Below are 12,023 nucleotides of genomic sequence, written 5' to 3'. Positions count from 1 at the left end.
TAGGCTCAGGTTGCCAAAGGCTGGTCCAGGTTACACTTGTCTGTGTGATCATGTGCCAAGATGGCGCGGACTGTTTCTGGACATACCGATGAAGTAATGGGTGAATCGGCCATATGTTACTAGACTGGAATCTCTAACATACTTTGGCTGATAAAGCATGAGACTAGAGATAATGGTTTTTGAATAACTGAGCTTAGCACCTCTCTTTTTATAGATTTCAAACTGCTCTGGCTTGCTTTGTCGTGTGTAGCTATAAGTCATTAAGCCACCTATAAGTACCATCCGATGCATGTATTTTGAGAAAAATGTCCACTATGGTCAACTGGCCTTACCCCAGGCAAAATGCATCCAGGATTGCCACCTTAAACCTGGCGGTCTCACCCAAGAGTAGTCTAGTGAAGATTCCAGCTTACCAAAACAGAGAGAGCGAGAGAGAGTAAAAGGAGGAGGGGGGAACGAAGAGTTGAGTCAGGAAGAGCTTCCTGTGGTGAAAAGGGCTGTCTCGCACATCCCGTTTCCTCCCTCCGAGTGTGTAAAGCCTAACACGCCCCCCAACCCGTAAGTGCAGCTCTTGTGACGCCACTCGCGGGGGGAGCTGCTGGTGGGCGTGGCGAGGCCACGCCTCCTGCGCGGAAGGCGCTGCAGCTCGGCGCGGGTAGGCAGCGCGCTCCCAAGGGCAGCCCCCCTCCAGCATTCCACAGCCCTCCACCCGCGACCCTGGCGAGCGGTGCAGGCGCCCGCACGCTCTTCCCGTTTCGAGAGAGAGACGGGGAGAAGCAGCTACGTGCCTTTTAGCCTGTGGCAAATGTCTTTTGTGGGAGGTCCGGGCCCGCCCCATTCTTCCCCGGGGGAGGGTGAGAAGGCAGGGAAAGGGGGCGCGCCCCTTCCACTCAGTGCGCAAGAGGTTTCTGCTAGCGGCTGCACAGTGCGATAAAATGACCCTGCTTTGAAAGAAAGCAGAGACCCTCCGACTATAGCAGCTGCGAATGGAGACAAGAAGGAAGGGTTAGCGCCGGACTTTCCGCGGCTAGCGAGCGGGAGTTGAGGCGTCGCGGTGGCGTCATGCTATGGAGAGCCGCAGCGCCGCGGTATTGGGCTTGGGGCAACTTTTAGCTCCTTTCGGGGAGCACCAGCAGCAGGAAGAGGTTGCCTCAGTGCCACCATGGCGAGGGGACGAAGAAGAGGCGGCGGCGACAGGCGACCATGTTGAGCGGCAGCAGCCGTGGGAGAGGGACGAGGAAGCGCTGTTGGAGTTGCGCCGTCGCCGCGGGCGCTCACTCTCCCTGCCCGCCAGCCCGACTTTGGCTGCGGCGCGGCTTTTCCCTCGGGGGAGACTCCAGGGTGACGGCGATGAGGGGGACGACGACGGGGCGTCCGGAGCGGACGTCAGCGACTGCTGCACCAAGTGCAAGAAGCGGGTGCAGTTCGCCGACTCGCTGGGCTTGTGCCTGGCCAGCGTCAAGCACTTCAGCGCCGCCGAGGAGCCGCAGGTCCCGCCCGCCGTCCTCTCCCGCCTGCAGAGCTTTCCCATGCGCCAGAAGGACTTCGAGGAGTTCAGCGCCGCCCTGGCGGAGCTGGGCGGTTGCGCGGCGCCTTCGTTTGCTCGCTCGCCGCCACAGGTAGCGGCTCAGGCCCTACAGCTCGAGGGGACCGGCAAGTCTCTGGACTTGGAGCGGCTGGAGCGGGAGCGCGTGTGCCTGGAGGAGGCGGCGGGGACAGCTCTGGCCGGGGTACCCACAGACATTCGCGGCGTGGTGAGGGTGCTGAGCTGCCCTGGCCCCAAGGAGGTGACGGTGCGCTACACTTTCAACGAGTGGCTCTCCTTCCTAGACAGCCGCGCCGTTGTGCTGCCGGCGGAAGGGAACCCCGCGGACCCCTCCAGCCCAGTTGAGCGCTACCAGTTCATTCTGTGCCTTCCTCCCAGTCTGCCCGATGGGACGGCCGTGCATTTCGCCATCTGCTACCGCAGCCAGCAGGGTGAATACTGGGATAACAACGGCGGCGATAACTACACCCTTCGCGGATGTACCCCGGAGGACTCTGCAACCTCTTCGTATTACTGAGTCGGACGGCGGCAGCTCCTGGATAGCCTCGACCTGTTCCGGCCTAAAAGCCAGCAGTGCCTGCCTCGCATTCATTATTCAGCCCGGTTAACACAGAGCCCTGCCGCATCCCGGAGCGCCCAGCCTGCCTACGTGCCTTTTCTCCTCTCAGAAGCCTAAGCTTTGGAGTGGATCAGGTAGCCCTCCGTGCCTTTGCACTTTAGCCTTATTGCAGCCAGCCTAGCATGCAGTGTGGGCCTCAAAGAAACAGAGCCGTCCATCCGCACTGGGAACCGAGAGAAAAGAAAGTGTGTGAATTGTGGCCCGCCCTTGGAGCAAGCCGTATCTACTGTTGCAAGCCAATCTGCGCGTCACTCGCGTTTTGTCCAGCCAAACAGTTACTGCCTGGAACCTGGTAGCTATAATTGGGTGACGGATATAGACTTCTGGGGCTGTGACAGTGCCTGATTCTCCCCACCTTTTTGTAATTTTGGCGGGGTGGGATATATTGGTCTCTCTCTGGAGAGGGGAAATGCATCGACGTTATTGTTCCTGTCGCCATAGGTTTGAAAGCCTGAAAAAATGAAAAGCCATTTCTGATTGGTGCCTTCTATTATTCCTTTATAGGAAATGGCTTCTAAAGAGCCTAGAAGAATGTAGCACAACTACCGAACTCACTCTGGGCCAATAGAGCTGTTCATGTTGTTTATTTTTTTCCTTTAAGTGGTTTGTCTTCTCTCCACCCCCAAGCTGAACACTGTGCCTTTTGAGTGAAGGTTCTTTTCGCTAAGATAGAATTGTAGTTAATATTCTGAATGCAGTGAGGAGGAATAAAGACACTAAGGAAGAAGTGCTTACTCTCATTTTGTAGAAGAGATAAAGAGGTATGTTGGGAATCGGACAGGGTTGAGGAAATGCTGTTTTTAAGGAACTTTATCTGTACCTGTATTTTGTTTTGTTTGCACTGAGGATTTTAATTTCTGCTCCAGTTATAGACAAGTATTTAAGAACTACTAAAACCAAGTACACATGAGCTTTCAGCTGTGAAAAAGTTGTGTTCTTTGTGTACACTTCGAGTTGACAATTTTCTGCATTCTAGAATGACCATATGGAATGGAAGACAGGGAACCTAGAACTTGCCAGAGCTGTGTAAAGAAGAGGAGATTTTAAGTGACATTGGTTTTCCTGTTAAAATCCCTTCTTTTGCAGAAATGCTGCACTACAAGAGCCCTGACCTCCTTTGCTTTTGGACACCCTGTCTGTGCTGGCTTCCTGCATGTATTGCAGCTACTGTTACCAGCACACTGCATTAATTTTTTGGCCAACTCCTACAGATCTCTGTACACATGCATACACAAAATATATGAAGCTTTCAAGCATGCAAAAGCTGATACTTGGATGAATATATCTAGCTGTCCCTGAGCAGTGAGATCCATAAGCATCATTCTTTTCTTGTTTTGAATCTTTAGTTGGGTTACCAGATACATAGCTGTCACATGGATTTTCATTGGTTTGTGTAGATTGGTGATTTGGTGCTTTAAAATGTGAGTTCAGTCAGTGTTCTGGGAGTTCCCCTCCTTGGAGTTCTTACTTTAAGATGACATACTATGACAGTGCTCATTCACAAAGCAGATACCCTTCTATCATTTTTAGTGAATCCTTTCCACCTGGGTGTTCCTCCTCTAGCTTGGTGGATATCCCTATTTGGGCTCTCCTTTACATTGAAGTTTAATTTATTTTCAAGATTCCCAAGCGGTTTATTAATATGGCAGTAATTTTACCATCACCCAGCTCTTTTAGTAAGAGAAATCCTTCTGGGAAACAAGGTGCTTAAATTCAGTGACCAGTTTAATAGTCATGCAAAAAGCAAAGGTACTTGTGTTTGCCTTAGGGAAAAAATAGTGGAAAATCTTAAGTCAACTCCAAAGGTCACAAACTATGCAGGTGTGCACATTTTAGTGAACTTTAAGTTGACTTAATTAAAGGTATTACATTTAACTGGAGGCATTGGGATGTATCTGCCCATGTGGCGTGTGATTTTCCATCTGATCTACTAATCACTTTGCATTAGGGGGCCTTATTTTCTGAATCATGGAAAATGCAGATATTTGTGTTTTCTTACAGTATTGACTTACTGAAACAAGCATGTTGGAGACTTCCTTTTTGGAATTCTTAGAAATTAATTCCATGGCCCAGGTCTGTCTTCACCTGAAATAAGTTGACACCTTTGTAAGAGAAAGTACAACTACTGCAAATGACTACAGGTGTGACATTCTTCAGTAACATGAATAATTCTGATAGGCACTGTGTTACTAGGCATAGCCACACAGAAGGTGAAGGGAGAGGTGAGCAAGAATAAACTTTATGAAGCCATGCATGGTTATTTAGTTCTAGCTGTTCTGCTATATGTTGTGGAGCTTGCATCTTTTAGGGGCATCATCTTGTAGCTTGCATCACCCGTACATATTTCCAAGAGATGGGGCTGCTCAGCATAGCCAGCAGAATGGTGTTTGAAGCATGACCATTGTGTGGGCATACAGTCAGCACCATAATGTTTCAAGGTTTGTAAACATGAGTTTACAAGCTTTGGCTAGGCATGGCTTCCAAGCATGTGGTTAGCAAGCTTACATTTCTGAATCAGAGGCATGGCAAACACTGACTGCCCTTCTTCAGTCTAGAATAGTCTTGCTGCTCAGTTATGTATCAAGTATGTAGAATGTGATCCTTCTGGACTTAATGTTCTTTTCAAAAAAGAAGAACTTTGGAGATTTGGAAACATGTTCTTAAAGGGTTAAATGACTGTTTGTTTTTGACGCACAGATAGGTTGACAGTAAATTGTACTATAACCTTGGACTCTGCAGCTGAAAAACTGTTTGGGACAAAAGTTAAAATGTAGTTGAAGTCTTCTTTCTTACAAAGGCAGAGGGACAAAGAAATGAGAGACAGTGTGAGAGAGAGGGTTTGCACACCAAGGGGAATATTGTCTTGCAGTGCTCTTTAAAGCTAGTGTCCTCCAGCCAGAGGACTTCCATTTTCCAAAACACAGAAAAAATTCATCTTGGTCACTTTTTAAAGACTATTGTAAATGCTCAAAAACCCTTCCATTTTCTAAAATTAATTTTCAAATATTTTAAATAATGCAACAACTGAATAAGCAAGCACAAGTATGTTGAAGTTCTTAGTGCCACCTATTAATTTTGTTTGGATAAAAAAGGATATTCTGCCAAATAGCAAGCCATGAGTCATAATGTGTTCCATGGAAGCTGTGTTGCAGTTACTACCTTAAGTGGTAAAGATCCTGACATTTCAGAAGATGCCAATTTTATCTTTCCATAGTATGAGGTTTCTATACCTGAACCTGGGAGAACGGGCAAAAGAGGGAGGTGTGTGCCCAGTGTAGCAGATGCAATAACAGAACTTGTTCAGTATCTATGGTTTGAATAGGTGTTTTGGGGAATGTAAAGTTAGCCAGAGCTTGACTGCTTGCCAACTAGAGTGCACAAGCTAACTGGTGCAGTTTCTTCACTGCATTTTTATTTTAATTAGAGGAGGATGGAAGAGGCAGCTGCCATTGGTCCCTTGCAGGAGGAGAAAGAGGAGTATATGAGTAATTGTAAGGAACACATTAGTTGTTTCTTTTCTTCCATGAGGTGAATGAAAAGTTTAGCTCTTGTCTGGATTATTTAGAGGAGTGAACAATGACAGTTGATGGTATGCCTAAGCTAAACGTGTGAGATCATTCACAGCAGACACAGTGAAAATTCTTAGCATGCTGTGTACTAATGGCAAAACAGGTAAGAACTGGCTTTGGCAAAATTATAGAGAATTCTTCCTGTAGTTGCTGTGAATGATTGTGTTGCAGCAGTATTCAGAGAATACTAATTGATTGTCATGAAGCCTCTAGCGCATGCAAAATGTATGGTCTTAATGCTGTGTCTGATTGCCTTCTTCCTAAGGAATGTCCAACATGCCTCTGTTCTGTGCCTTGATACAGGAATATGTAGAAGGGTTGGGCTGGGTGAGGATTTTTCTTTAGCTGCACTGTAGGAATTTCCTCAGTTGCTTTCATAAGCAAATACTGTAAACTTTTATGAATAAAAATGCCTTTTCCTCTGAGTTAATGAGGCTGCCTGTTTGCTACATCCAACCACAACAGCTTTTGTCTGCAATATAATCTTTGTGTGTGTGTCTTAACAGAATTGTATGTAAATGGGGAAAAAGTTGTAGTGAAGAGGAGGGGCTGGTGATTCCAAGTGCTACAGCCTTTAATACTCTTTGGGTTGGCAACCTCAAATATTTGTTTTAGGACTTGAATAAGGGCTCTGTTTGCTTTAATTTGCTTTTGCTTTAAAGGACTAGAAAGAAACACAACAAAGTTTAGGATCCATTCTATAGCAGTTCTTGATATGGAGATGAAAATAGTTGAAATGGCAGGAATCAGAACTGCAATTACCAGTGCAGAAGTGCTTCTTTTTCTTCTGGCAGGTCTCCTTGATTCAGACTACAATGGCATATAATTTCTATTTATTAACAGTACATCTGAATCTAAAAGCATATTTCCTTTTCTGAAGTGTGGTAATGTTGTTGATAAAGAACTGAACACAAGTTCACGTTTAATGCTTCTTTGGCAGAAGAAGTCTTGCTTTAGCACTGGCAGAGTTTGCTTCTCACTTTTCATATGTACTAGGTCTGCAATGGATCAAGGCTTATGACTGCTGGAGATGGGTGTGTGGTTGAATTAGCATATTGTCACTCTTTGTTCCAGAGGTTGGGGGACTTTTCAAAGCAGCACGAGAGGCAGTATGGGAGACTTCAGGGGAAGGGGAATTGGTAGAAATTATCCCCAACTTTACCCATTGGTGAGCCTACTCTAGATTTCAGTTTGGATCAAACCCAGGAAGAGATTTCACAGGCTTCTAGACCAGCCTTTCCCCGCATATAGTGCTCTCCAGGTGATTTAGTTTGCATTTCCTGCCAGCTCCAGCAAGCATGGCCAGATCAGAATTATTGGCAATTTCAGTCTAAAACATCTGGAGTGTATCAGGTTGGGTGGGAAAGGCTGATGCAGGTGGAAAACTTGAATAGAACAATGCCTTTAGGCACAGTTCCATGGGTTGCAAGACAGAAGCCTTTGAACATGGAGTCTTCTAAGTATCTAGTGCTCTCCTGGACTGAAGCCAGGATAGCGGGAGGAGCAGGGGAGCCTCCTTGCCTCTGCATCCTCCAGTCACTGCATTTTTCACTAGACAAGCTTATTCTGCTTGTCTAGTGAAGGCATTCTGGAAAGGAAAAGGCAGGAGGCTGAAAGAGGCTTGAGATAGTTTGCATCCTGAGCATCCTTCTCACTTCCCTGCCCACCAGAATGCCTCCCCTTCATCCTCTCTGAGGTTTATTTTTCAGTCTTGGTGTTCAGCCAGTGTAGTGGTTTCCATGCTGACTGCAGGTGGATGGAGGGGGGGGGGGGGTTGGATCTGACTCCCCCTTCCAAAGTTGGAGCACTGTCCAACCCCACAATCATGTCATCACTCAGACAACATCTAGAGGCCATAGGATTGCTTTATCTGGGTTGGATCTGGTTTCAATCACATTTGGAATAGATGTATTGACATGAATGGGACTTAGCTTAGTCATGTCTGAAGTCCCAGTGATTTCATTGCACCTATACTAAGTATGCCTGAGTCTGGTTCTGTGCACAAATGTCTGTCCCACTTGTAGAAATTGCTACAGGTGGTCAAAATACTTATTTAAATAACTAGCTTCACTTTGAAGTTGATCATTTCCCTTAAGTGCTTAGAAGTGAATGAAAGGGAGCAAAGGGGTATAGCAATGTGCCCATGGTTGTCCCATCCTTGAAGCATTGTATCGACAAGGACTGTTTGCAGATGAGGCTTAAATCATGCCATCCTTCTTCCAAATTCATGGAATGTTATGGGTGATCCAGATGTCTTCTACTAATGACTTTTCCAGTCTCTCTTTTTTTTGTCTTACCTTGCAAAATCCAGTCAGAACTTGAACATGGGCAAAAAGTGATAGTTATGAACCTTTTTTGGTGGTGCAAATACACAATACCTTGTAGCAAGTGTTAATATAGAGAAATTCTATATAAGGATTGAACCAGATGTGAACAAGAAACGTGCTATTTCTGTCCTGTGTTTTAAAAATATATGGGCAGGCATGGGACTGCTCCATCCTGATTGGAACATAATCTGGGCATGCTTAAATCTTTAACTCACACACTTTTCCTGATGAAATCTGCTCCCTTAAAGCTGCTCTTTCCCCTAAGTTAAAAACATATTAGTGTGGGATGCCAGTAGCTGATTTTTTTTTCCTTACAAAAAGATAAATACTGACATTCAGCCATCCGCTGCTTGGCTATTTTGGCCCTGAAAGAAGAGTGCATCTTATAAATCTTATAATGGTAGGGGCAGCAGCATGATGGTTACAGTGGGGATTTCTTCCAGGGAGAATTCCTCCATGGGGCAGGACTTGTAGGAGGCTCTGTGGGCCAGGCTGGAGAGCCTTTAGGGTCAAACTAGGCCTATAGGGCAGGGGCCCTGCATCCCTGTCATTTAAATGGCACGTTGTGGGCATCTTGTTTCTTATTGATTAACCAAATAACACTGAAGCCACACTTTGGGGAATCATTGGTATAGTATAAAGATATAAACCAGGCATGGCACTTAACAGAAAAGGTTACAGTTATCATGAGAGCACTTTGTTATTTCCAGCACTTGGAACAAGGATCAAAAACATGGCTATGCCTAAGGAGAAATAACCATCTACCTTCATCATGTTCCTCCCTTTCAAGTAGGAGTGTATTTCAGATGAATGGAACTAAAGGTGAGTTGAATCAAGATGTGTGTTGACTCTTAGAAGAAGAATAATGGCAGAGACACTTTGCTTTTGGGATTACTCCTCTCTTTAAGCCCTGTTGTCTCATGGTTGTAGGTTGCTGCAACAAGTAGCCAACTGCAGCTTTGTGAAGTCTGATGCAGGTTCATTGTCACTTTGCTTTGGTATCCCTGTTTTTCAAAATGTTGGTTCACAATGGGAAAGGTCGAGGTGAATATTGAGATATGATTAGGAACAAAGAGGCAAGCCATAGAGCCAACTGGGTGACTTTGGGCCAGTCACAGGCTCTCAGCCCAACTACCTCACAGGGTTGATGTTGTGGGGATAAGACTGAGATCATGTAACTTGCTTTGACTACTTAAAAAAACAGGTTAGATATAAATAAATAGAATAGAATAGAATAGCTTTGGTTTTCACTTTTGATGGAGGTGGGTTTTGATACATATTTAGTGGGTTGAATCCAGAGTTGGTCATATGTGGAACAGATCCCTTGAAATCCATGAGACAGGTAGGACTAATATAAGTTCCATGGATCTTGATGGGGTTATTCTTAAATGTATTTAAAGACAGCGGAACCCACCAGCTGTAATCTAACAATGGCCATGCTTCCTATGCAAGCAGCTTGGAAACTCTGCTACATTCAAGACTATGTGATCTGGCAATGGCCCTCTAACTTTGTGTTCAGTATGGCTTTCTGTGCCACTTTCCATTCTCCAAAAGGCAGCAGCATAAGCAAAGTAGAACAAGTCAGACTGGTTTCTGGTTTCTTTTCCGGAGGTGGCCAAGTATGCAAGTGTTGCTTCTGCTGTTGTATAGAAACAGCCTTTAAAAGGCTGTGAAGGCAGGGTCTTCTGCCTTAAGGATAATCTGTGTCAATCTAAAGAGTGTGGAAAGATGCCACAGCACCATTTGGTTGTTTGAAACTATTGCTTGTAGTTACCACTTGATGGGGGCTTATAGGTCATCAGCAAATCCATCGTTCTGTCTGATGAATGGCTGGCCCTCACCATCATACACGGTTCTTACCCTAGATTGATTTGTTGCTTCTAATTACATTTCAATACACTTGCCTATGGGGAAAAGCAACCTGTGGCTATCAAGAGCTGTTTCTGTGGATGCATTCTGGAGGTGCTTCTGTGTACATGAATTGTATGCAGTGTTAATGTGAAATGCTTGCATGGATTCTTGAAGCCATGCTATAAAATTCTGGGAATGTTTTAAATAGTAGAAGCTTGTAGAAGTTGTGACAGTCCAAGCTTGCTGCAGTCTGATGGCCAGGTATGTATGAATTTATTTCAATTTCTGTGCTGCTACCATAGCCCATAATTGGACTCCCTGTGTGGCTTACAGCAATTAAAACAATATTTTAAAATCAATAATACTAAAAACATGTACAAAACATAATTCAAAAACACATCCCAAAAATTAAGATCATTACATTATATTTATGGTTGCTTGTCTATTTTAAAAAATAAACTAAAATAAAATTATAAACCAGAGTCATGTTAAAAACTAAATTATCATTAAAATCACCTGTTAAAATAGCTGAAGAAGCCTGGTGCTGATGCCTGCCAAATGCATAGTAGTCCTATTTCTGCAGCCGCTTATGTTAAACTTAGCTTGGACTGACCGCCCTTCAACTTTAGGGAACTTTTGACATCCCTTCTAATAGAGCATTGTCCTCTGTAAGGTAGGATACATGGCCACTACAACTACTAGAAAGGTTTGAAAGTTTTGTTAAATTTCAGGATATTGTTTGGATTTTGTTCTGCAGAGCTCATTTGAACTTCAAAATCGCAAACAACAGAATGTTGGTGCATAGCACTTAAGCTTAAACTTGATAAGGGGATTATGTGAGGAGCAACATTTTTTGAAGCGCTTCCTTCTGCCCCTTTGCTTTCTTTAATTAAGAAACTTCTGCCTTTATGAGATGCTAAGCAATTTGTAAACTAGCCATGAAGTGCTCTCTGGAATATTCCTCGTTGGTATAAACAAAGAAAAATATTCTTTATTTCTGTGCAAGAAAATCAAATTTTAGCTATTTAAAGTTAAGGAAATACATCTAAAGGAAACAAAGTGTTGACTGCTGAAAACAAAGCATACATACTAAATAAAAATATAATGCACTGGAATACTAGACATCTACAGACACAGTGTACTTACAGTGAAATTATGTAACCCCTCTCATGCAACTTGTAGGCCTCTACTCCAAGAGAAAGAACTACTTCTTACAAGATGTGACTAACATGTTTTGTTAGGGTTACATATCTGTTAGGGTTACAAATCTAACTGTACCTATTTAACCTTTTGATAACAGAGGCCTCCAGTTCGTATTTCCCCCTTTTTCCATAATGTGGAATATACATGCACTTGGGCATTTTGCACAAAGGAATTTTGCACAAAGGTTTTGTCTTCCTATAGTAAATATGCAATGATTCTTTGCATTCCACACCAATGTTTAAGCATAATAGACTTCATTTATTTCAGTTCTCCATGTGTGTATTTTATACATACTGCAGTATAAGGGAAGGTGGAATATCTTTTGGCACAAAACTGATTTAGAATCAGTAAATCAGTGAAAATTCATTTCTGTTCCCTTTTATATAGCACTGAGGCTTATTGCGTGAAATTCTAAGTGTGGCCTACAACTCTCATGAGCCCTATGCAGCATGGCTACCCCAGCTGTACAGACACATGGGGGCATCTAATCACGTGGGGCCCCAGTAAGAGATTATTCTCTGGAACTTCCTTGTGGAGACACTGAAAAAAAACCCTTTGAAATGTTAACAAACTAAGTTAAAGTTTCTGTTCAAGAACAAAATAAAGATATTATACCTGTGTGTGAACTAATGTGTCCTTAATTATGTATCTCCTCTCACTTTTATCATTTTGACTTCTTACTTTGTAAATATATCAATACTTCAGTGATTTGGTGCGCTGAAGAGTTGTAGATTCACATAAGACTGATACAGAGCTGAGAAGCCTGAATATTGAAGGTACCATTCTGATATAGCCCAATAAAGGAAGATCTGCACATTTGCAAACTGTGCAAGACTCAGCTAATCTTTCAGTTCTATGAAAACAGACACTTTTAGAAGAAAAATGGCCCTTTAATTTTAGAGGTCACA

General features: G+C 43.9%; 1 protein-coding gene across 1 annotated transcript; it reads left to right on the top strand.

Annotated features, from left to right (window-relative positions):
- Nucleotides 1-745: 745 nt before the first annotated feature.
- PPP1R3G (protein phosphatase 1 regulatory subunit 3G) lies at nucleotides 746-11,741 on the top strand. Its single transcript, XM_044455354.1, has 2 exons — nucleotides 746-2,239; nucleotides 2,670-11,741. Exon 1 carries the CDS (start codon nucleotides 1,068-1,070, stop codon nucleotides 2,061-2,063), a length of 996 nt encoding a protein of 331 aa, XP_044311289.1. The 5' UTR covers nucleotides 746-1,067; the 3' UTR covers nucleotides 2,064-2,239; nucleotides 2,670-11,741.
- The last annotated feature ends 282 nt before the right edge of the window (nucleotides 11,742-12,023 follow it).

Source organism: Varanus komodoensis, unplaced genomic scaffold (assembly GCF_004798865.1).
Source record: "Varanus komodoensis strain SLA01 unplaced genomic scaffold, ASM479886v1 scaffold8, whole genome shotgun sequence".
Lineage (NCBI taxonomy): Eukaryota > Metazoa > Chordata > Lepidosauria > Squamata > Varanidae > Varanus > Varanus komodoensis.
This window is presented reverse-complemented; position numbering and strand designations above follow the sequence as displayed.